The 24,511-nt window shown below is 44.0% G+C and overlaps 1 protein-coding gene across 5 annotated transcripts; it reads right to left on the bottom strand.

Annotated features, from left to right (window-relative positions):
- Positions 1-1,141: 1,141 nt before the first annotated feature.
- LOC105465853 (Ly1 antibody reactive) lies at positions 1,142-24,477 on the bottom strand. Of its 5 annotated transcripts, none has more exons than XM_011714489.2 (10): positions 24,341-24,477; positions 20,838-20,891; positions 18,042-18,216; positions 16,244-16,358; positions 14,101-14,208; positions 13,906-13,989; positions 6,695-7,097; positions 5,899-5,985; positions 1,974-2,059; positions 1,142-1,466 (listed from the first exon to the last, which is right to left on the bottom strand). In XM_011714489.2, the coding sequence occupies exons 3-10, from the start codon at positions 18,161-18,163 to the stop codon at positions 1,332-1,334; spliced, it is 1,140 nt and encodes a 379-aa protein (XP_011712791.2). In that variant the 5' UTR covers positions 18,164-18,216; positions 20,838-20,891; positions 24,341-24,477; the 3' UTR covers positions 1,142-1,331. The 5 variants fall into 5 exon arrangements, with proteins under 5 accessions (XP_011712791.2, XP_011712790.2, XP_011712792.2 ...); XM_011714488.3 differs by having other exon boundaries at positions 24,291-24,422; XM_011714490.3 differs by lacking the exon at positions 24,341-24,477 and adding an exon at positions 23,932-24,266.
- Positions 24,478-24,511: the final 34 nt, after the last annotated feature.

The raw sequence follows: 24,511 nt of genomic DNA on the forward strand, positions 1-24,511 counted from the left end.
AATTCCATCACTACACTTATACGTGGCACATACCCTAATAAGCACTGAACTCAAGATGCTGCTTGGCTTGGCTGGCAAGTCCCAGAGAGAAGCTGCTCCATGGGCTTCTGGACACTCAGAGGCTCAGACAGGGCCTCTGTCCTCCCTCTCACTCCTGACCCTTTAAACCACTTGTTCCATGTCCCAGACTTGCTTTTGTGGGGAATTGATGAGATATTAACGAAACTGGCTAAGGGGTGATCCGTACCAGAGCACCAGCTTTTAAGGGTCTTGTGGGCAAAACCTACTGAACCATCCAAGAGGTGGCAAAAAGGCTGTCCTACAGCACGATCAACCAGGACTTCAAACGCTGTTTCTGAAAACATTCAGTCCAATTAAAGTGCTGGAGCAGCCACACAGCTGCACAACAGACTCAGTCTCCGATGAGCTATTTCCCTGTGCCTGTTACTTCCAGTCACAGGCCATGCTCCTGAATCCAGTCACTGACAAACTCGTCTCTTTGGCTGACGGTAGATGGGGCCAGTGTGGATGGGTGAACCTGTTACAGAGAAGCCTCCTCTACAGCACCACACTTCTGGCTACAGAAGGATTAACACATACAAAACACTCTTGTCATGATCATTCCCGCAGGTCACATATACATTCTAACAACACAAAAAACAAACGCACAAAACATCTCTAATTAAAAATGTGTAGAAATAGCTGGGCACAGTGGCTCATGCCTGTAATCCCAGCACTTTGGGTGGCTGAGGCGGGCGGATCACTTGAGGTCAGTTTGGGACTAGCCTGGCCAACATGGTGAAACACTGGCTCTACTAAAAATATAAAAATTAGCCGGGTGTGGTGGCAGGTGCCTGTAATCCCAGCTACTCAGGAGGCTGAGGCAGGAGAACTGCTTGAACCTGGGAGGCGGAGTTTGCAGTGAGCTGAGACTGTGCCACTGCGCTCTAGGCTGGGCGACAGACAGAGACCCTTTCTCAAACAACAACAACAACAAAGTGTAGAAACGATGTGGTTAAAATGAATACTTTTTAGTCTGATCAAAAGAGGAATTACTTTTTTACTTGTTGCTGTACTACACTGAAAAAAATTTTTCACACAAAATTATTTTGTCAAGTTCAGTAATTTTTGCCACAACAAATTTAGAAGTTTGGACAAGAATATATTTTACTTTTCTCATAAAAGTTATACCAAAAATACATTTTTTCTTAACTTAAAAATATAGCTTCAAAAAGCAAAATTTGAGTTGTTAGAATTCATTACACATTTTATAAACAGCAGTGAAAGGAAGAAGACAGCAGAATGGATTCAGTTTTTAAATACAGAAATGTTCATTTCACAAGCTTGACTTTGTCCTTTAATAACTTAAAGGTAGGGTTCTTGCTGATTTTCTTGTTAAAAATGACCAGGAGTTCCTCTTCGGATCTGTGATGCTCATCTGTCACTGTGTAGTACTGAGCTAAAACCTTCACAAAGAAAAACATCAAATGAGTGTATTTCACCTGGAAATTTATCTTAAAATGTTCTGTCTTTAACCCAGAAATAGGACAACAGTAAAAAGTAAAAGAAACCCAGGAGTAAGTTACTCAGGTGTGCTCCACTTGTGAAAACCCAGGTAGCAGCCACGTGTGGGGGCTTGGCTATGTGTGAGTCACCCTGAGATACAAAGTAAAATAAAGGAGAAGAAACCATTGCTCTGGAACAGGCGAAAGAGAGCAAATACCTAGAACAATAATTTCCAAACAATAAAAATTAAATAAATGGAGCCTCTCTTCAAAGTCTTATAAACAAGCCCAAAATCTAGAAACCACCCTGGCTGAGGCTGTGTGAGGGGCTTTGGAGCAGCTTGAAAATCACTGAGACACACACAGATTTTCAGTGTTTTAGGTGAAAAAAGAAAAAGCAAACAATTGTACATTTAGAAATCAGTTCTCCCCAGCTGTTAGACACGTGGGTTTGTTCATATGCCATACCTTTTTCCTTAGCTTTTTTATTGTTATTTCATTGTCTGGGGCCTGTTTCAGAATTGCTTTAATCGTTCCCTTCCAGTTGAATTTACCTACAATATAAATAATAATATTTAAGGCAAATGTTTTGTTTTACTATGAGAAGGGTAAAGAAACAACTTCTGCAACACCTATTTGCTTCCCAGGAAATGAGTTAACCCCCTAATGAACCGGACTCCACAGCACCATGCATCTGTTCAATTCCAGTGTCCTAGAAGCACTCACTACCCTTCAAAGGACTGGCTCTTAGAGTGAGCAGGTACCCACGTGCCATCGGTATGACAAACTCCTAGAGTTGATTTAATGAACTCAACACAGATTTCCTAAGAATCCACTAAGATCATGGGGCTGTCCCTGCACAGTAGGGAGGACAAAGATGAGCAAAAGCAGCCTGACCTGGAATGAGAGAGAGGACAATCACAAACTATTAAAGAGGGACTAAAAGTACTCATCGAGGGGACTTCTGCTTCTGGGAAGATGGAGTGGACATACTTTCCCCATTCCTCCTGCCCGCTACAACTGAGAACCCTGAAACTATACACACAAGAAACACAGGAAGATTCTGAAAGACAGAGACCAGCCGGGACCTTGGGGCCTGCAGAGCAACGCGAGGTGAGCTTCTTGCAGCCTGTACCCCAGATCTGGAGCTCAAGAAGCCAGCAACCTGAACACCAACAGCCACAGACAAAACAGTTCCAACAGAAGCCCGCGCTCTTGGCAAAGAACCAGGAAACGGCAGCCTAGCAAGACAGAAAACTTTTGTACAATAACCACCCTACCACAGCCTCACATCACAGAAAAAACGGTGGCTCCACCCCCACCTACACCAGGAAAAGCCGAGTGGGGAGGCTGAGCTCTCTACCTTTGCCAGGCTGTAATGAGGGATGGTGTCACAGAAGGCCAAGCAGGAATTCAGGGTTCTCAACCATACAGGCCAGTCATGAGGCTGCCCCTGCTGTGATGTCAGTGGAGCCTGCACCAGGAGCCCTGCCCAGGAGCAAGAAGTGGCCGTCCTCAGGTGCTGATGGAGGCTCAGTGGGGAGCCTGGACTTCCACCCCCACCTGACAGCAACAAGGCCGTGCCCCTCTACAACCACCAAAGACGTGTGAGAGAAAGCCAGGTAAAATTGAAAGCATAAACAGGATCTCACACCTTACAAAAACAACTAACTCAAAATGAATCATGGACTTCAATATAAAATGTAAGACTAGGAGGCATTTAACATAGACCTGAAATTTGCTGAGAGGATATATCTTAAGTGTTCTCAACACACACACACACACACACACACACACACACACACACAGGTAAACTATGTGAGGTGATAAATGTGCTAATTAGCTTGATTGTAGTGACTATTTCACAATGTACATGTATAATAAAACATTAAGTTGAGCTGGGCATGGTGGCTCATGCTTGTAAACCAGGCACTTTGGGAGGCTGAGGCGGAAGGATTGCTTGAGCCCAGGAGTTCAAGACCAGCCTGGGCAACATTGCAAGACCTCCATCCTCACAAAAATTTAAAAATTCGCTGGGTGTGGTGGTGTGTACCTGTGGTCCTAACTACTCAGGAAGATTGCTTGAGGTCAGGAAGTTGAGGCTGTAGTGAGCCATGATCACACCAATGCTCTCCACCCTGGGCAATAGTGAGACCCTGTCTCAAAAAATAAAATAAAACACAGTAACACATTAAGTTGTACACCTGAAATACATAAAATGTTGATTTGTAAAAAAAAAAAAAAAAAAAAAAAAAAGTTACCCAATAAGATAATTTAGAAGACAAAACAATTTTTAGGCTCTCGGGCTAGGTAAAGAGTTGTTAGTACAATCCATAAGATAAACTGATAAATTAAACTTTATCAAAACAAAACCATTTGCCCTAAAAAAGACTCTGTTATGATGAAAAAACAAGCAACAGACTGAAAAAAATTCACAAACCATATGTCCCACAAAGGAGTAATATTTAGAATAAAAAACTCAAATCTCAATAGTAAAAAAAAAAAACAAAAAAATCTCACAAAAACCACCACCACCAAAAAACCCCCAAACAACTCAAATTTACTTCAGAAAAACTGACTTAGTTCACACAGAAACTTGCACATCAATATTTACTGCAGCTTTATTCATTAATAACTAGAAATTAGAAACCTCCCAGGTGTCCCTCAACAGGTGAATGATGAAAGAAAGTGTGACGCATGCATAGCATGGGATACTTCTCACCAATAACATGAATATTATCAGTTCAGCAGCCTGGGTGAATCGTCAGAGAAAAATGCTGAGTGAAGAGTCAATCTCAAAAGGTTACATACTGTATGATTCCATTCATAGAACATTCTGAGATTACAGAAATGAAGAACAGATGAGTGATTGCCAGAGGCTAAGGAGGGGGTGGGGGTAAGAGGGAAATGGCTATGGCTACAGGAGGGCAGCAGGAGGCAGCCTTGTGCGATGGCGATGGAAACAGAAGCGGATCAATGTCAACATCCCGGCTGAGATGCTGTACTACAGTTGTGTCAAGTGTTATCCTGGGTGGCAACAAGGTAAAGGGTACGCGGATACATAAGGACGCCTGAGTCTCCATTATGTCTTACAACTGCATGTAAGTCTACAAGGATCTCAAAACAAAAAATGTAACAACAACAACAACAACCAAAAAAACCGTTCCAGTTGTCCCCCTTGAACTGTAGGGATCAGAGTTCCCAGACCCCCAGTGGATACCTGAAATCACGATGGTGCTGAACCCTATATATACAGTCTTTTCCTCAATATTCATACATATCTATGATAATTCTCCACTTATAAATTAGGCTCAGTAAAATATTAATAACTAATAATAAAATACAACAATTTTACAATACACTATAATAAAAGTTATATGAATGTGGTCTCTCTCTCTTTCTAAACACCTTATTGTACTATCCTCACCCTTCTTGTGGTGAAGAAGGCACAGAGCAGGACAGCAAGAGATCTCGCCATGCTGCTCAGAACAGCAAGCAATGGAAAACTTATCAATTGTTTATTTCTGGAATTTTCCATACCACAGATATGGGGGCACTACTGTTTACAAAGTTGAGAAGGGGGTTTTAAGCTAAGAGATCTAACCCAACGCTGGGAGTCACTGAACTCTGCTAATAAAGCTGCAGGCCCATTTGAGTCCTTGGACCTGTTCTGAACTGCGAGATCCTGGGGGTTGGGGGAAGTGGCAGAGAGATGACGACTTGCCACCTCCCGACAGGTGTGAGTGCTTCAGACCTGAGGAAGCAGGAGAGAAGCTTTGTGTAAGAGGCAGCATTTCAGAGGGCCCGTGAAGGCCAGGGACTGGATTCTGAGGTTGAAGATATAAGCAAGGAGATCCCAGAAACAGGCCCAGAGATGGGCAGGGGCACAGCTGAGGGGACTTCTAAAAGGACAATGAAAGGCAGGGACGAGAGAGTTGGGGAGGAGCGAAAGGGAACGGTCTCAGAAAGCTATATTAGGTTTATTTAAATTCCCAAGATAACATACATTTCCAAACTAGATTGCTTTACTTTTCTCCTTAAAGACAGTGGGTGAGAGGTACTGTAAGACTGACTCATACACCCTAGAGAGCTGATTTCACTTTCAAATTCTTATACATGCCTCTGGAGGGTAAGACCCTATCAGAAGTTCCCGGGTTACACCTTCCTCCCCGAGAAGGGGGCATCTATCGGCCCCTCTCCCACCCTACAAGGGACCGTGCATTTCTTTTCTCTCTCTCTCTCTTTCTTTTTGAAAGTCGTATGCCCATGGCTCACTACAGCCTCAAACTCCTGAGCTTAAGTGACCCTCCTGCCCCTGCCTTTCAAGTAGCTGGGACTATCAGTGAGAGCCGCTGTGCGCAGCTGTGCTCTTGGAATGACAGCAGTGATATACCTTTTGCAGGAGCCTCATGGTCTTCTGGTTCTCCGCCCTCAGGATGCTCTGGGAGCTTCATCTTTTTCTTCTTAGAATCTGTTTCAACTAAGTATTTGGAAAGGTTTTTTTTAAAGAAGATTTTGCATTTATGCTAGCAGCTACCATTTAATGAGACCTTATGCGAGCTAGGCACGGTCCACATTATCATCTCATTTCTTCTCCAGGCTGCCTAGCCAGCCCCGGTTTACAAAACGCCAGGAGGGTTTTATCCTCCTCCATGCTGGAGATGGGACGAAGGGAGTTGAGAAGTGAGGTCATTTGCCTGGGCAGGGCCCAGCTCAGCCTGGCCACAAAGCTTATGCTCGTTCCCTTACTTGGTTCAAAACACAAAGTCTAGCTGGGTGCGGTAGCTCATGCCTGTAATCCCAGCACTTTGGGAGGCTGACAGGGGCGGATCACCAGAGGTCAGGAGTTTGAAACCAGCTAGACTAACATGGTGAAACCCCATCTCTACTAAAAATACAAAAGTTAGCTGGGCCTGGTGACACATGCCTGTCATCTCAGCTACTCAGGAGGATGAGACAGAAGAATCGCTTGGTGGAGGTTGCAGTGAGCCGAGATCGTGCCACTGCACTCCAGCCTGGGCAACAGAGCGAGACTCTGTCTCAAAAAAAAAAAAACAAAAACAAAACATTAAAACCACATGCGCGCACACACACACACACACAACACTAGGTCTAACAGGATTAAATACCCCAAATTCACAGCTTTCCTGGTTTTCAGACGAATCCTGGAGCGTTAGCCAGCCACTTACCTTCTGAGTGCTTCCGCTTCCTCTTTCCTGCACCCACGTTTGCCTCTTCCTCACCAGCACTGTCCTTGCGCTGCTTCTTCTTCTTGCTCCTCTTCCCTGCAGAGCCGTTGGCCTCAGGGACTTCCTCTCCACCAGCCCCAAGGTCAGCTTCCTGTCCCTTTTTACGCTTCTTAGGCTTCTGATTCCTTGAGTTTTCCTGGTGGTTTTCTAATTTTAGTTCTTTCTTTTCTCTTTTCCTTTTCTTCTGCCGTTCTTCCTTTCTTTCTCTTTTATTCTTCTTCACCTCCCCTTGCTGTTCCACGGCATCTTTCACTTTGGAGGGTGGAACCTTGGTGGAGATTTCTGCACGAGGATGTGCCACTGGGTGGAGTGGCTGTTGATCCTGTTCCTTACTGACTGGTTCCTTATGATTAAGCAAAACCAAGAAACACATATTCATTTTAAATGTGTAAACAGAGTTGTCACATTATTGCCTGGGCTACTACATAAACTGTTCAAGAAAAATGGTTGATTTTATCCCTTACCGTTTTATAACTGTGACCCCCCACTAGCAGCTAAAATGTAGCAGTAAATATACAAAATGGGAAACCACCTCCCCCAGTCCCCACCCCTCTGTCTGCACGGAACAGACATTTTCATTCCATTGGAAAAGCGAAGAATCCTTATGTCGCTGAAGATAAGACCTTTCATTCCAGTTCACTATTCGCCTTTCAGATAAGAGTACTTAGGGGTGGTAGGAACCACTGGATGTATGTGTCTGCAGACCTGGGTTCAAGTTCCAGTTCTGTTAACTCCTAGTCTGGGCAAGTTATTTATCTGTTCCACACCTATTTCCTCATCTGTAAAATGAAAGGTAGTAATTCCTGCCTTACACATGGGCGGATGAAACGAGGGAAGATCCGTCACATGCTTGTTAGCACAGTGATGCCCAATAAACCAGCCCACTGTGTGTGAAGAGTTTTGTAAATTATCAGCATTGGAAAATGGTAGTTATCATCATCATTATTCAGACTAGAAAGTTACCATTAGAAGAATGGTCACCATTCTCACCATTCTTGTTTTTTTTTTCAATAGAGACAGGGTCTTGCTCTGTTCTGTTGCCTAGGCTGAAATGCAGTGGCATAATCTCAGCTCACTGCAACCTCCGCCTCCCAGGCTCAAGCAACACTCCTGCCTCAGCCTCCCAAGTAGCTGGAACCACAGGCACAAGCTACTATAACTGGAAAATTTTTGCATTTTCTGTAGAGACGGGGTCACCTATTCTTTACGTATGGAGGGGTCTCTCTCATGGTTACCACTGTTAAATGCATTATTATTATTATTATTATTATTATTATTATTATTCTGAGACAGAGTCTCACTCTGGCACCCAGGCTAGAGTACAGTGGTGCAATATCAGCTCACTGCAACCTCCACCTCCCAGATTCAAGTGATTCTCCTGTCTCAGCCTCCTGAGTAGCTGGAATTACAGGCATGCGCCACCACACCTGGCTCATTTTTGGATTTTCAGTACAGACAGGGTTTCACCATGTTGGCCAGGCTGGTCTTGAACTCCCAACCTCAGGTGATACACCCGCCTTGGCCTCCCAGAGTGGTGGGATTACAGGTATGAGCCACAGCACCCAGCCTTGCATTACCTTATTAAAATCAGCACATAGATCCTACTTTAAACAATGACATCAGCACAGTTCAGTCCCAATCCTTCCTGAACTCCCTGAGCCCCTTTCTCAAGAGATGACCTGGAGCAATTTATTGAACTGCTCCATGTTCCCTGATGCCTCTGGAGAGAAAGGGAGTGGCCAGTGGCAGCAGTCCAGGGTTGCTCCCGGGTGTGAGAAACCACTGAGCTGACGCCCCTGCAGGCGGGGTTCAAATTCCGTCTGTTAGTCCAGCCAAATGACAGGGTAAGTTACCTACAGTCTTCCTCCTTTGGGAGATTGTGGGTAGCAAGGAAGAACAATGTTGTCAAAACTGGACCCAATAAAAAAAAAGACTAGATTTCACTAGAGTGCAAGGACTCAGGACTTAGACTCAGACCTTAAGGCTCAGTCCTTGGCTACAGGAGCAGCATTAGAAAATGGATACTGGGAAGGCTGAGGCAGGATCGCTTGAACCTGGAAGGCAGAGGTTGCAGTGAGCCGAGATCATGCCACTGCATTCCAGCCTGGGCAACAAGAGTGAAACTCCGTCTCAAACAAAAAAAAAAAAAGAAGAAAAACAAAGAAAAGAAAATGGATACTGTAGGCCTGTAGGCTGGGCGCAGTGGCTCATGCCTGTAATCGTAGCACTTTGGGAGGCCAAGGCAGGCAGATCACCTGAGGTCAGAAGTTCAAGACCAGCCTGGCCAACATGGTGAAACCCCGTCTCTACTAAAAATACAAAAATCAGCTGGGCATGGTGGCGAGCACCTGTAATCCCAGCTACTCGGGAGGCTGGGACAGGAGAATCGCTTGAATCTGGGAGGCAGAGGTTGCTGTGAGCAGAGATCACACCACTGTACTCCAGCCTGGGTGACAGAGTGAGATTTCATCTCAAAAGAAAAGAAAAAAAGAAAATGGATACTGAACTAAGGAGTTCAAGTTTTCTCAGTAGCAGTGGTTTAACAACATCAAGTTGTCAAGGCTCATGGGGAAAAGGGCAGAGGATGATGTCAGAAATAGACTTAGGAAGAAGGGGACAAAGAAACTTCACATCTTTCCTTCAATTTTGTTGGTATCTTCTAGTAAAATATTATCATTATTATTATTATTATTTGAGACTGAGTCTTGCTCTATCACCCAGGCTGGAGTGCAGTGGCACAATCTCGGCTCATTGCAACCTTCGCCTCCCAGGTTCAAATGATTCTTATTTGAGACTGAGTCTTGCTCTACCACCCAGGGTGGAGTGCAGTGGCACAATCTCGGCTCATTGCAACCTTCGCCTCCCAGGTTCAAATGATTCTCGTGCCTCAGCCTCCCAAGTAGCTGGGATTACAGGAGCACACCATCACGTCCAGCTAATTTTTGTATTTTTAGTAGAGATGGGGTTTCACCATGTTGGTCAGGCTGGTGTCGAACTCCTGACCTCAAGTGATCTCCCTGCCTCGGCCTCCCAAAGTACTGGAATTACAGGCATGAGCCACTCCACCTGGCCATAAAAAAGAGAGGGAGGCACACATTTTCCCATCTGGCGGCTGCTCAATAAATAGGTAAAACAATTCTTCCCCATCTCCTTTCTACTTCATTACACACTCTTCTCAAATGTGGTGTCCTCTGTGATGCCCTCCCTGACTCTTTCCTAACCGAGCACCTTCTTCAGTCCTGGCCTCCCAGTGGCTCTGGCTTCTTCCCAGTGCCGATCAGGACCTGACATTACACCATGGACCCATAGGTGGCTGTCTATCTCCCCCACTAGAACATAGCTCCAAGTAGCCAGGACCTTGGCCTAATTACGGTTGCATCCACAGTGATCAGGTGAACTGTGGTATAGGACAGATGGGGTCCTATCTGTGATGGGGTATAGGGCACAAAAACATCCGACCTGACATCTGGCAGAGTTACAGGAGGATAAACATCCAAGGTATGGAGGACAAGGCCTCAGGATCCTCTGCTCTGCACTACAAACACAGGGTATGCTGGGAGGGTCACAGTGCAAAGGTAGAGGTGGGGGATGACAGGCTGTGTTTCGCAGAGCTCAGGGTCTACCAGGGGCTATTTACTCCTTACTTTATTTAATGCTTAGTATGTTCATACTTCAAAAGGGAAACTGGAAAAAACTTTTTAAAACCCTGCAGTTGAAGCAATTTCAAATCTTTGATTCTTAGTTAAAACAGAAATAACTCTAAAAAATAGATGCCACCAAGATAAGGATGCCCTCTCTCACCACTCCTATTCAACGTAGTGTTGGAAGTTCTGGCCAGGGTATTCAGGCAAGATAAAGAAATAAAGGGTATTCAATTAGGAAATGAGGAAGTAAAATTGTCCCTGTTTGCCAATGACATGATTGTATATTTAGAAAACCCCATCGTCTCAGCCCAAAATCTCCTTAAGCTGATAAGCAACTTCAGCAAAGTCTCAGGATACAAAATCAACGTGCAAAAATCACAAGCATTCCTATAAACCGATAACAGACAGACAGCCAAATCATGAGTGAACTCCCATTCACAACTGCTACAAAGAGAATAATATATCTAGGAATCCAACTTATAAGAGATGTGAAGGACCTCTTCAAGGAGAACTACAAACCACTGCTCAACAAAATAAAAAGAGGACACAAACAAATAGAACATTCCACACTCATGGATGGGAAGAATCAATATTGTGAAAATGGCCATACTGCCCAAGGTAATTTATAGATTCAATGCCATCCCCATCAAGCTACCGATGACTTTCTTCACAGAATTGGAAAAAACTACTTCAAAGTTCATATGGAACCAAAAAAGACCCACATTACCAAGACAATCCCAAGTAAAAAGAACAAAGCGGGAGGCATCACGCTACCTGACTTCAAACTATCCTACAAGGCTACAGTAACCAAAACAGCATGTTACTGGTACCAAAACAGATATATAGGCCAATGGAACAGAACAGAGGCCTCAGAAGTAACACCACACATTTACAACCATCTGATCTTTGACAAACTTGACAAAAACAAGAAATGGGGAAAGGATTCCCTATTTAATAAATGGTGCTGGGAAACGGCTAGCCATATATAGAAAGCTGAAACTGGATCCCTTCCTTATACCTTATATAAAACTTAATTCAAGATGGATTAAATGTTAGACCTAAATCCATACAAACCCTAGAAGAAAACCTAGGCAACACCATTCAGACATAGGCATGGGCAAAGACTTCATGTCTAAAACATCAAAAGCAATGGCAACAAAAGCCAAAATAGACAAACGGGATCTAATTAAACTAAAGAGCTTCTACAGGGCAAAAGAAACTACCATCAGAGTGAACAGGCAACCTAAAGAATGGGAGAAAATTTTTGCAATCTACCCATCTGACAAAGGGCTAATATCCAGAATCTACAAAGAACTCAGATTTACAAGAAAAAAACAACCCCATCAAAAAGTGGGCAAAGGATATGAACAGACACTTCTCAAAAGAAGACATTTATGCAGCCAACAGACACATGGAAAAATGCTCATAGTCACTAGCCATCAGAGAAACGCAAATCAAAACCACAATGAGATACCATCTCATGCCAGTTAGAATGTTGATCATTAAAATGTCAGGAAACAGCAGATGCTGGAGAGGATGTGGAGAAACAGGAACACTTTTACACTGTTGGTGGGAGTGTAAACTAGTCCAATCATTGTGGAAGATAGTGTGGCATTTCCTCAAGGATCTAGAACTAGAATTACCATTTGACCCAGTGATCCTATTACTGGGTATATACCCAAAGAATTATAAATCATGCGCTATAAAGACACGAGCACACATATGTTTATTGTGGCACTACTCACAATAGCGAAGACTTGGAACCAACCCAAATGTCCATCAATGATAGACTGGATTAAGAAAATGTGATTAAGAAAATGTGGCACATATACACCATGGAATACTATGCAGCCATAAAAAAGGATGAGTTCATGTCCTTTGCAGGGACATGGATGAAGCTGGAAACCATCATTCTCAGCAAAATATCACAAGGACAGAAAATCAAACATTGCATCTTCCTATTCATTGGTGGGAAGTGAACAACGAGATCACTTGGACACAGGGCAGAGAATATCACACACTGGGGCCTGTCAGGGGGTGGGGGACTGGGGGAGGGATAGCATTAGGAGAAATACCTAATGTAAATGATGAGTTGATGGGTGCAGCGAGCCAACATGGCACATGTATACCTATGTATCAAACCTGCACGTTGTGCACATGTACCCTAGAACTTAAAGTATAATACTAATAAAAAAAAGGTGCCACATGAAGGGCAATGTAAAGATCAGTTATACGGGTCCAAAGAGTCAATCTGTACATTCTGAAAGAGACAAATGGTAGGTATACTACCAAGATAAATTTTCATTTTGATGCCCACTTGCTGCCAAAAGTATTCTCTCTACATAAAATGAATCAACTCTTGATAATTTGACAAGAGTGAAGACCAGTGGGGTTCTGACCCCACTGTTTTTTGAAACTGATATTTACACAAAAATAAACAATGTAATCAACAATGTGGCTAAAGGATACCAAACCAAGATTTTCTACATATATAGTCCACATTTAGGGTCTCTATTAAACCATTTTGACTAACAGGTGGCTGATTTAATTACTCCAAGGGAACTCTCCTTCTAACAGAAGGAAGGCGCTGCACGCAGACTGCTCTTCTACCTTAACTGTAACCTTCAGAGGCTGCTGTGACCCCTCACCGCTTATCCAGAGGAACACCGAGTCACTATGTCCTCACCCTGTTTTATTTTCCTTCATGTACTACCACCTGGGATACTTTAGATTTTTTGTTCAGGGCCTGGCACAGATCAGGCACTCAGTTAAGTATTAAATAAATGAATGAATATTACTATTCACATTTTTTTTAGATACAGAAACTGAGGCTCAGAGGCTAAAAATCTGCCTAAGATCAAACGTCAGGCAAACTGCACAGCAGGGATTTGAACCAGGTCTGTCAGAAATCCAAAGCTCCTGTTCTTTCCCACGTACCTATCTCCCTGCCTGATTACTAAGCAAATCATTACATGCTGGCTGGAACCAGTATCAAACATTGGGATGAAACACCTTGCTCTTTACAACAAGGAAGTCTCTGCAGGGCATTCAGTTTCTTCCTTTCCATAAATGAAGGCACCAAGAGGCTCTCTAAAAAAGAAGGCCGGGCCGGACGCGGTGGCTCATGCCTGTAAGTCCAGCACTTTGGAAGGCCAAGGCAGGCAGGTCACCTGAGGTCAGGAGTTCAAGACCAGCCTGGTCAACACGGTGAAACTCTATCTCTGCTAAAAAAAATACAAAAAATTAGCTAGGCATGATGGCTCGTGCCTATAGTCCCAGCTACTTGGGAGGCTGAGACCCGAGAATTGCTTGAACCTGGGAGGTGGAGGTTGCAGTGAGCCACGATCGCGCCACTGCACTGCAGCCTGGGCAACAGAGTAAGACTCTGTCTCAAAAAAATAAAAATAAAAAAGAAGGCTGCCTTGACTTCCAAAAATAAGAAACTCCCATTTCATTATTACTAATCATTTTTGTCACACTGCAAATCTAAAATCAGATCTGACTTACACTGTTGGAAGCTTCAGAAAAGATATTCCACACCTGGTCCAGAATGGATTCATTGTGAACTTTTAAACTGTTCTTCATCCAATTCTGTAAGAAACAAAAAGAAAAAGAACTATTGATCCCACTGGGACAGGTACACACAAGCTCAGTCACTGATGGGCCACACAGCCCCCTCCATCCAAGAAAGTCAATTCATACCTGAAATTTTGCCTTTTTCCTGGGAACGTTGTCAAAAGCACTAATTTGCTCTAAAAGTTCTCTCACTTTGGGGCTGACGTTGGGTCTCTTTATTAATTCACTAATTTTCTACAAAAAAGGAAGAAAAAAGAAAAACAATAAACAACCAACATGAGTTTCATGAAAGCCAACTGAAAAAGTCCTTGCCATGGCTAAAGCGTTCACGTTGTAAGCCCAGATTCTGTATTCATGTCTATGCTTAAAAATATATAGATTAACTTCTATTAACATAGCACTGGAGTCCTAGCCAGAGCAGTTAGGCAAGAAAACAAAATAAAAGGCATCCTAATTGCAAAGGATGAAGTAAAATTATCTCTGTTCACAGATGATGTGGTCTTATATGTCAAAAGTCCTAAAGAGTCAACACAAAAATTGTTAGAACTAATAAACAAATCCAGCAAAGTTGCAGGATACAAAATCCACATTCAAAAATCAAGCTGCATTTTACCTAACAACAAGAAACAACCAGAAAGAGAAATTACGAAAACAATTCCATTTGCAACAGCATCAAAAAGAATAATCAGGAATAAACTTAACCAAAGAGGCAAAAGACTTGTTTACTGAAAACCAAAAAACATTACTGAAAGAAATGAAAGCAGACACAAATAAATGAAAAACATTCTGTACTCATGGACTGGGAGACTTAAAGCTGTTAAGATGTTAATACTACCCAAGCAATCTATAGATTCAATACAATTCCTATCAAAATCCAATGTGCGTATATATACATTTGCAGAAACAGAAAAATCCATCCTAAAACTCACATGGAATCTCAAGGGACACCAAATAGCCAAAACAATTTCGAAAAGACGAATAAAAATGCGGATCTCATATTTTCTAATTTCAAAACTTATTACAAAGCTGTAAAAAGTTTCTGTAGTTTGCTGACCCCTGCTTCAGAGGATTTCATTGAGTGTGACAACAGCAGAGATGGAACTCACAGACCCATGCACCTCAACCTTAGGGCCTAGGAATGTCATCTGGTTTTTAGAGAATTACAGAGAGTGCCCAAAAGTGTGGCTGTTGGTCACCAGCGCAAACAGGATTTCATTAGCTTCTCAACCTGCTCTTGTAAGTCCTTTGTGAACAGAAATGTCCCCCTAGTAGTATGCTAATTCAGGAAGCTAGTTAATGTCTGAAAAACTCATGTTTCAACTCTATTATCAAATGGAGTGATTATTTTTTATTGGTTTTTAGAAAAACACAGAATTTTCACATAGATGACATCTGTCTTTTCATTCTCCCCCCTTCCTTTCTGAATCCTTCCTCTTGCTACCTATTCTGTAAATGATCAGTAGCACTCTGAGAGTTATACTTCCAGAGTGAATTAGGGAGGAGTCAATGCTTCTGCCATTTCTATTGTGCATGTTTTCACACTATTTTAAAGTAGAAAATTCTCTACATTGATGAAAGTATCTTTATTTTGCCAAATTCTAATGACTGGCAGACATGACAGAGTAACATAACATGGCTTCAGTTATAAAAGCTGCATTATTACTAGAAGCAGGAAGAGATTAGAAGGGTTCCATTCAGTTTTACAGCCAAGGGAAAGCTAATGAAAATTCTAAAACATTTTTTCAAGAAATTAACAAAACATGTGGTTTAAAGGTATAAGGCACCACAACTGTTTTAAAGAACTCTTTTTCTTCCTTTTTTTTTTTTTTTGAGACAGAATCTCACTCTGTCCCTCAGGCTGGAGTGCAGCGGTACAATCTCAGCTCACTGCAACCTCTACCTCCTGGGTTCAAGCGATTCTCCTGCCTCAGCCTACCGAGTAGCTGGGATTACAGGTGTCTGCCACCACGCCTGACTAATTTTTTGTATTTTTAGTAGAGACGGGGCTTCATCATTTTGGCTAGGCTGATCTCGAACTCCTGACCTTGTGACTCGCCTGCCTCGGCCTCCCAAAGTGCTGGGATTACAGGCATGAGCCACCACGCCCGGCCAAAGAACTCTTTTTCAAGAGGTTTTAGTTCAACCTGTCTATCCTAGGACATGAGGTTTCCAGGGCTTGTCTGCAGGGATGACACATTTAGTCTCTTGGGCTTCCAAAGAAAGCGGAAGCTGTCAAAGGAAGCTACTCAATGAGTTAGAAAGACATTACCTGAATCCACGCCTGCTGTTTAATGTCGCCTTTGTGGGTTTTACCTTCATAACCTTTGCCACCATACTTCTGATCTTCACTTATGCATTTCACGTGGTTTTTATAGTCATCACCCCTTTAAAGTGATCAAAGGTTCTGCCATTAGACTGATAACCAAGTTGGAGGTGTTAATACCAGCATGCTGCCACTATCTTCTGTAGCCTACACTGTGTATTTTCACACGTGTCTACCACACAAGCACCCCATCGATTTCACTTATTATGTTTACAACCTCCTGGTCAGAACCACATCCCCCTTCCTCCAAAGTCTTCAATATAAAACGCATCGCGAAAATTTTCCCCCATTTTTATAAACACCTTAGTCATAAGTGTATATATACTGAATAAACAAGAAAATAGTTCTATGCAATAGGGTCATTTTCTTAAATTACAAAAATCTCAATGACTTCCTGGTAATAGAATGGACAAGCAATAATTAGTTATAGAATAAATCAAAAACAGATACAAAATGGCAGCATGAGGTTACCAACAGTTCTGGATACCTTAGGGTCCTGGGAAAAAAGAAAACTCAATTTGCTCTCATATAATCTTTGTAAAGCTCCATGGGGTTCTTTAGGGAAATGCTGGGGACAAGGTCCAGGGTAACGAAAACTCAAATTTAACCTACTTTATGTATCAAGCTTCCTCCTAGGATTAGGTCTGAAAAGAGGTTAGCAGTTTCCAAAAAATCACTGCTCTAGAATGAATTAAAACAGAGTTTTAGCCAGTACCATCTAAATGCCTCAGAGGACACTAGGGCAGATGCAGGCGAAGCTAGCTTCTCGCCTGGACCTTCTGAGGCTGAAGGGGAATGAACATGAAATTCAAGAGGGCAGCCCTCTGCAAATGACCCACCTGAAGAAATAGTGTCTAAGGCAGGATCTGTCCTGTCCCTCCCGGCTAACTCCTCACATTCACAGAGGCTTCCTCAATGGAAGTGTCTCCTGACACTTGGGGGCCAGGAAGAGCCTCACTTCCACCAGCACCTCTGATTTTCCAGGGAGGACATAGTTTCCTCTGCTACCAGTCATCTCCCCAACCATGAGCTCATAAATTCACTTTCTGGTCTGTAAGTCCATCTCTTCACTGTGACGGGCACACGATGCCCGAGGCCTAACGGAACTGGCTCTAAAACCCTGGAGCCATCTTCCATGCAGTTGGTTCCCTGGGTCTGGTAACAGTGGCAATGCAATAGCAACCAGTGTCACTGAGTGAATGCTCTCATCATCGTAATTCCCCTTCCCCTCGTCTTCTCTTTAACGTATTCTCAAAAAGCAAATTGTTTAGTAAAGCACATTTTTCCCCCTGGAGATGGAGTCTTGCTCTGTCACCCAGGCTGGAGTGCAGTGGCGAAATCTCGGCTCACCGCAACCTCTGCCCCCCAGGTTCGAGCGATTCTCCTGCCTCAGCCTCCCGAGTAGCTGGGATTACAGGCGCACACTACCATGCCTGGCTAACTTTTGTATTTTCAGTAGAGATGGGGTTTCACCATGTTGGACACGCTGGTCTTGAACTCCTGACCTCATGATCTGCGTACCTTGGCCTCCCAAAGTGTTAGCATTACAGGCGTGAGCCACTGCACCCAGCCTAGTAAAGCACATTTTAAAGCATCACACCGGTTATAATCAATGGACCATACCAGTTTTTAGTCTTAATTTCGTTCCTCACATTTGCCACTATTTTTCCAAGCTTTGTGGGGCCAACGCTTCCAAAATTGATCTGGATTTACTATGAATTTACATGAATTCTGTGAAGCTTACCAGAAATCTTTACCACAGTCAATGCAAGAAAGGCATTCACAGTTTCTGCAAACAGACACATGCTTTTCCACTTGTATTTTCTTCACTGATTCACCACATGCATTGCATGTAAAAAATACCATTTTGAGGTAAATGGCTAAATATTCTCTATCCAAGACAGGTTTTAAGTCTTGTCCTAAGGAATAAAAGATAATATCATTATAAACTGAAACTTCTCATTTCATAAATGGCTCATGCAGCTAACTTTTCAACCATAATTTCACATGAAAATAACAGAGTCAAAGTTGATTAGCAATCTACATAAAATTCCACCATTCATATAAGTAAAACTGACATTAACAATGAGAATGGCTGACATTTACTCTGTCCTTACCATGTGCCAGGCACTATTCTGGAGGCTTTATGTGTATTCACTTATTCAATCCCCACAGTAACCCTCTGAGGGAAGGACTATTATTGTTCAGAATTTATATGAGGTAACTGAGACAGAGAGATTACATAACTTGCCCAAGGATGCACAGTTAACAGAACCAAGATTTAAACCTGGCAGATTGGCTCTCGAGATGAAGAGCTTTGAGGGTGTTAAATCTTACTTTCCGTAATACCTTAAACTCCCTGTATATGAAACTTACAGAAGGCATTGCAATTTAGGTGTACACTACAAACTATTTCAGGTCCTCAAATATACTAAGAACACAGCAAGAGGAAAACTGAGTGAAGTTTAGAAAGTGAAGAAGAGGCAATTCTATGGGCACAATTTCTATGGCACTAAAAGCATTCATATCAGTATTACTATATATCCACAAAGGTTAAAATGCGGACATGTGCCTCAGCTGTAGTGGACAGGGGCCTCCTTCATGTGGCAGCTTGTTGGACAAGTCAGAAAGAAATGGAACCATGTCCAGGTGTCCCAACTGCTGGGTGCTGAATTACTGGAGTTCACGAACCCAGGTGTCCTGAGCACTGCCCCAATAAGAAGTATGTCTGCACACGTACATAAACATCATTTTAAAATTTCACAGAAATGCTACTGTGCTGAAGAAAACACAAATTCATCTAAAAGTGTTAGAGAAGTCACAGTAATTTTCCACACTTACATAATTTTTTAATCACTAGATTTTAAAACACATTGTTGTTTTACATTATAAGTTTTACAGCAAAAATACTGAGAACCGTTTAACTCAGAGCTTTCTTTCTTATTATGAAAATAAAAGTGAGGGTCAAGTAAATCGATGCAATTTACTTCAGGGTAGGACTTCATCCAACAAGCTTACAGTACAAATGATCTACCCTTGGGTTGCAAAGAATTCCCATGCATGAAATCACCGTTGCTCCTCCACCAGCACGTTCTGGATCACTGCTGGTGAGGCCACACCCATGCAGCAACCAGGGTTATTCATGTCCATTCAGCCTTGAATGGAGATGTACATCCAGGCTGCATCTCCAGGGTTTACAAAGGCCCAGCTGGTCTCTTGTGGAGGCCTCTTGCCCCGTGGGACACTATCAAACACCAGCTCAGCTTCTATGCTACATACAAACCACAGACTCCTGACTCTGGGGTCCCAGGCCCCACTCCTTAGCTCACTATCAGTGTATGTTAGTAAGCGGACAGCATTTGGTCAGCTACAACCTAGCACCAAATCCTCAAGAAAGAAAACATGACTCCTCTGGATGTGCTGCAGCAACTGTCAGCTTCTCATCTGGTTACTGTAAAGATGTGTGATACTGTCAAGCTCCTGGGAGCTGGAATCACTTTTCCCACCACCCAGCTTACCATTCTAAAACAGGCAGAGGAATGATCAACATGTCAGGCAACAAGAGCAGCTATCCTGCCTGACAAGGGAGAGCAAAGGCTGGAACAAGAGCCAACATCACATTCTCAAAGAGCGAGGGGTGCACTTTGGTGGAAGAGCAGGAATAACTTATTACTCACCAAGAAATACATTGTCATCACAGGCACAAGGTGAAAGCAGCTGTGATATGCCAAATTATCTGCTGAAAAACTTTCAAGCACTTTCCTAATAAGATACAACAATAAAAAACAGTCCCTGAAACTTAGATATGGCTTAGAGCTTGCCAATCTCTATTGCTGAGGACAATTCTATTTCTTGATAGAGTGGGAGATGGGAGGAAGAAAGGTTTTGACAAGGCTTAAGATTCAATTGAGAGATTCCTGTAGCGGCAGGTCAGGAATTAAAGGCCTAGGAAGGAAGCTGGAAACAAAATACAGGGACTGAAAGAAGCAGTGACAGCAGTGATACTGACAAAAAGATACTCAAGAGTAACTGTGCAAAACATTCTATCTCTCTGGAGATTGGCTACACACCACAGTGTAATTAAGTATCAATTCAGAAGATGATTAGAATCTGATTACACGTCCAGCTAAAAAATAACTGTCACATCATTTTCATTTGGTCTTTACTTGTTTAAGGCAGAATGGGTGGATTGCACAGGAAGTCAGAACCCTGTCTCTTCCTACCTTCCTCTGGATTTTTACACTAGCCATGAAATGGGAACAGCTGTGTCCACTTGCTTGACTAATGAGCTAATATCTGTAAGGAGCTCACCTCTCCCTTATTCCGAGCCTGGAGGACAGCCCAGCACCTTGATTACACCTCAAACCCAACCTAGCCCCAGGCGGAAATACCTGTAAATTATGCCATAAACACTTGCTTGGGCTTCAAAGAAAAGTTCAAAACCATCAAAAGCTTCCGTCAGCCTAACTGCACAGCAGACAGGGTGTCCCAGGTCTTAGTGCAGGCTTAATATTCATAAGTGTAAATGCTACAAACTTACAAAAAGCCGTCATGTGGAAATTCAGTCCCTCTAATGGAAGACAGCAAACATTGCCTAAAACAAAAAAGTAAAACGGTATTACTCAAATTCCACAAGACTAGATAAGCATGAAGGAAATTTAATTAAACTTTTAAATAATGTTTTGGCAAGTTTGGAACATTTATGCTTCTGAAATTATGAAAGCTTAAAACTGCATTAAGACTTTGAGGACACCCAGTTGGCTGGGCTCCCAGGTGACAGACTTCAACATTTAGCCCTAAGTGTAAAAAGATGGCAGTTTTTTTTTCCCTTTATGGGGCTGGATCTAAATAGAGTCCTCTTTTCCTTCCCTGGCTCCCCAACTCCCTCTGCCCAATGCCCAGTCCCAGTGCAGCCAGAGAGATTCTACATGCTTTCCTTCTGGCCATATGGGCATGTTAAAAGAGAAAGGCAAGCAGAAGGCAGTGTTCTTGGACTGGTTGAGAGCATACTTCCATTCTTGCCCAGTCACTTTAACTCAATTCGGCAGACATTTCCTGAACGCTGACGCCATACTATCCACCCAGATACACCTGGGCCCTCACGCACGTCCTCTGCGTGTGCTTCTGGCTGCGTCTTCGTCTGTCTGTATGGTCAGTTTACTGAGCTCTCATCACATGCCATACACATGAAAAAGATGATGGGGTCTGCACCATAGAACACATGATCCTTAGCTCTCTACGAAGCCGTGTCCCATTTATGAACACGACTGCACCCAACACAACTAAGACTGCTTTGATCATACTACCTCCATCTGGAGAGAAAACCCAAGGCTCAGGAGGGTAAGTGAACTGCCCGAAGTCACAGTAAGTGGCAGAGGTAGCCTCAAAGACCAGGCAACAAGTCGAGGCTCCCACCCTGCCTCCATCTTGACCTGCCATGTCCTAGCCATTTGCTTGGTGGTTACTCAGTACCTAGGACGTTGAGGTCCTCATCCAAAGAGGAAAAAAAATTAAAGTCTCTACAAGGTGGCTTTCCATGTAAAAATATTAGAACCCTAAGTCTTAATTATAAAGCGTGTGTGCAGTGGGCAAGGAGACCACCCATGTCACAGGAGAGGCTGTCAGGTGCTGGGCAGCTAAGCTAGTTGACTGGCAGCAGCCAGTGGTCAGTAAGGGGCTGGGAACTTGTTAGTCGTCTCTTAACAAGATGGTTGCCAGGTTTTGTTGGACAGAGCCCTGGCTCAGGGGTAGAGGATCTGAGCTGGAGCCTACATCTGCTAATGCCAAAAAAGTCATTAAAAACTAAATGACTTCGGCCGGGCGCGGTGGCTCACGCCTGTAATCCCAGCGCTTTGGGAGGCCGAGGCGGGCGGATCACAAGGTCAGGAAATAGAGACCACGGTGAAACCCCGTCTCTACTAAAAATACAAAAAATTAGCCGGGCGCGGTTGTGGGCGCCTGTAGTCCCAGCTACTCGGGAGGCTGAGGCAGGAGAATGGCGTGAACCCGGGAGGCGGAGCTTGCAGTGAGTCGAGATCGCGCCACTGCACTCCAGCCTGGGCGACAGAGCGAGACTCCGTCTCAAAACAAACAAACAAACAAACAAACAAAAAAAAACTAAATGACTTCAAGGTTCCTTAACTTCCCAGAATCTGTTTATCTGTAAAATGGATCTAATACCTAACTCAAAGCATTGGGTGGAAAGTTAAATAAGACATCAGATATGAAAGCTTCATCCCTGCCTAACTGTAGAAAGGTTTTTCTGTGACCTACTAATTTGCACATCAATGCTATTACACCCAGCCCCCTCCTAAACCCATGCTCCTTTAAATATGACCATCAACCCACCCATTTATCTTCATAAATTCACTCTAACCTTCTCTGGCTCCTCACCCCATGGGTGCCTCTACTCTACCAAGTTCCCTGAAAACATGCCCTTAGGTTTGGTTCTGAGATTGGAATGATTTTTTTTAACCTTCCTCCCTCTATATTTTTTTGTTACTTGTTATTTTTTTTTCTTTTTTTCTTTTTTTCTGAGATGGAGTCTCGCTCTGTTGCCCAGGCTGGAGTACAGTGGCGCCATCTTGGCTCACTGCAAGCTCTGCCTCCCAGGTTCAAGCAATTCTCCGGCCTCAGCCTCCCCAGTAGCTGGGATTACAGGCACGTGCCACCACGCCCGGCTAATTTTTGTATTTTTAGTAGAGATGGGGTTTCACCATGTTGATCAGGCTGGTCGTGAACTCCTGACCTCAGGTGATCCACCCTCCTCGGCCTCCCAAAGTGCTGGGATTACAGGCATGGGCCACTGCGCTTGGCCCTGACTATTCTTAAAATATTCTTGCATGCACATACAGACACTGACCTACACATTATTACCACCACTACCACTGAAACAGCCCACCTGAGGGGCCTGGCTGGCAACCCCAGGACATCCCTCACTGAACACTGTGACCCTGAGCATGCCACTGCCTCTTTAAACTTCAGGTTCTCTCATCTGTGAAACAAGAAGTCAGGCCAACTTGACAAGACTCAAGCCCCTTCCACAGGTAGCATTCTGAGAAACCATGGATATGGTGCAAGAGAAGGACAGACAAACATACTCTGTCCACCGTCCTGCCTGTACCTTTGTGTGTGGGGCTGATAAGGGTTACAATGGGTAACATTCACAAGGAGAGAATCTCTCCCTTGTTCCTTGCAAAAGCCCTGGGAAGTAGGTGCACCTATCTCCACTAAACAGATGAGCAAACTGAGGCACAGAAGCCATGTCTCTCCACCTCCCACCCCACACACTACATCACCAGCACTGTTTCAAACACCATCCCTTCACTCGGGAAACTGCCATGTGTCAGGCACTATGCTAGGCCCTGGGAGCCTGGGGCACAGTGTGAAGAAGTCCCAAGTGGCCCTCCTCTGCTAGAAATCAGGGTTGCAAATACACACCCCACCTCATTCCCACCCCCCTCTCCTCAGAGGCAGGTGCTGCAGAGAATCCTAACATTTATGGAGCACCCAAGCCCTCTCATAGGAGGTCAACGCATTTCTACGCATGTAATCCTCATCACAGTCCTCCGAGTTAGGTTCTATATGTTATGACAGATGAGGAAACTGAGGCGCAAAGAGGTTAAAAAACTTACACCAGGTAGTGGCAACCCAGATTCACACGCAGTAGTTATTCTGGTCCTAAGTACGTGCTCTGGACCGCTACATCCTAAGACCTCCTCCTCAGGGAGTGGATGCGGCCAAGGCTAGAGAAGAGCCCTGTCCCCAACATGCAGCAAGCCTGAAGCCCAGTCGGGCGGTGACCAACCGTCCTGGTTTGGCCAGGCCTGAGGGGGTTCCCAGGACGCGGGACTTTAAGTTTTAAAACTAAAACGAGTTGGTCACCCTAAGTCCAGGACTCCTGCCACTTCCCCAGAGCAGGAGTGAGATCTGAATGGAAATCCTTCCTCCATGCGTAACCCAGAGGGGCTGACGGTGTCCCTCCCCTACTCACTCTCTGAGCCCCAGCCTTCTAGGTCGGACCTCTGGGCCACCGCCCCTCACCTCTCAGTCAGCGCCCGCCAACGGTTTCAACCGGCCGCGGGGAGCACGTGGACTCGCCGCCGCGGCCCAGCGCCGCAGCTACCTGCCTCTTTGGATTCGCGGTGCAGAATTCACTGCTGAGCCACCCAGCGCGCCTGCGCATCGCGGCCACACAACTCCCCCCCCCCAGCG

The sequence above is a fragment of the Macaca nemestrina genome, chromosome 3 (assembly GCF_043159975.1).
Source record: "Macaca nemestrina isolate mMacNem1 chromosome 3, mMacNem.hap1, whole genome shotgun sequence".
In the NCBI taxonomy this organism is placed as follows: domain Eukaryota; kingdom Metazoa; phylum Chordata; class Mammalia; order Primates; family Cercopithecidae; genus Macaca; species Macaca nemestrina.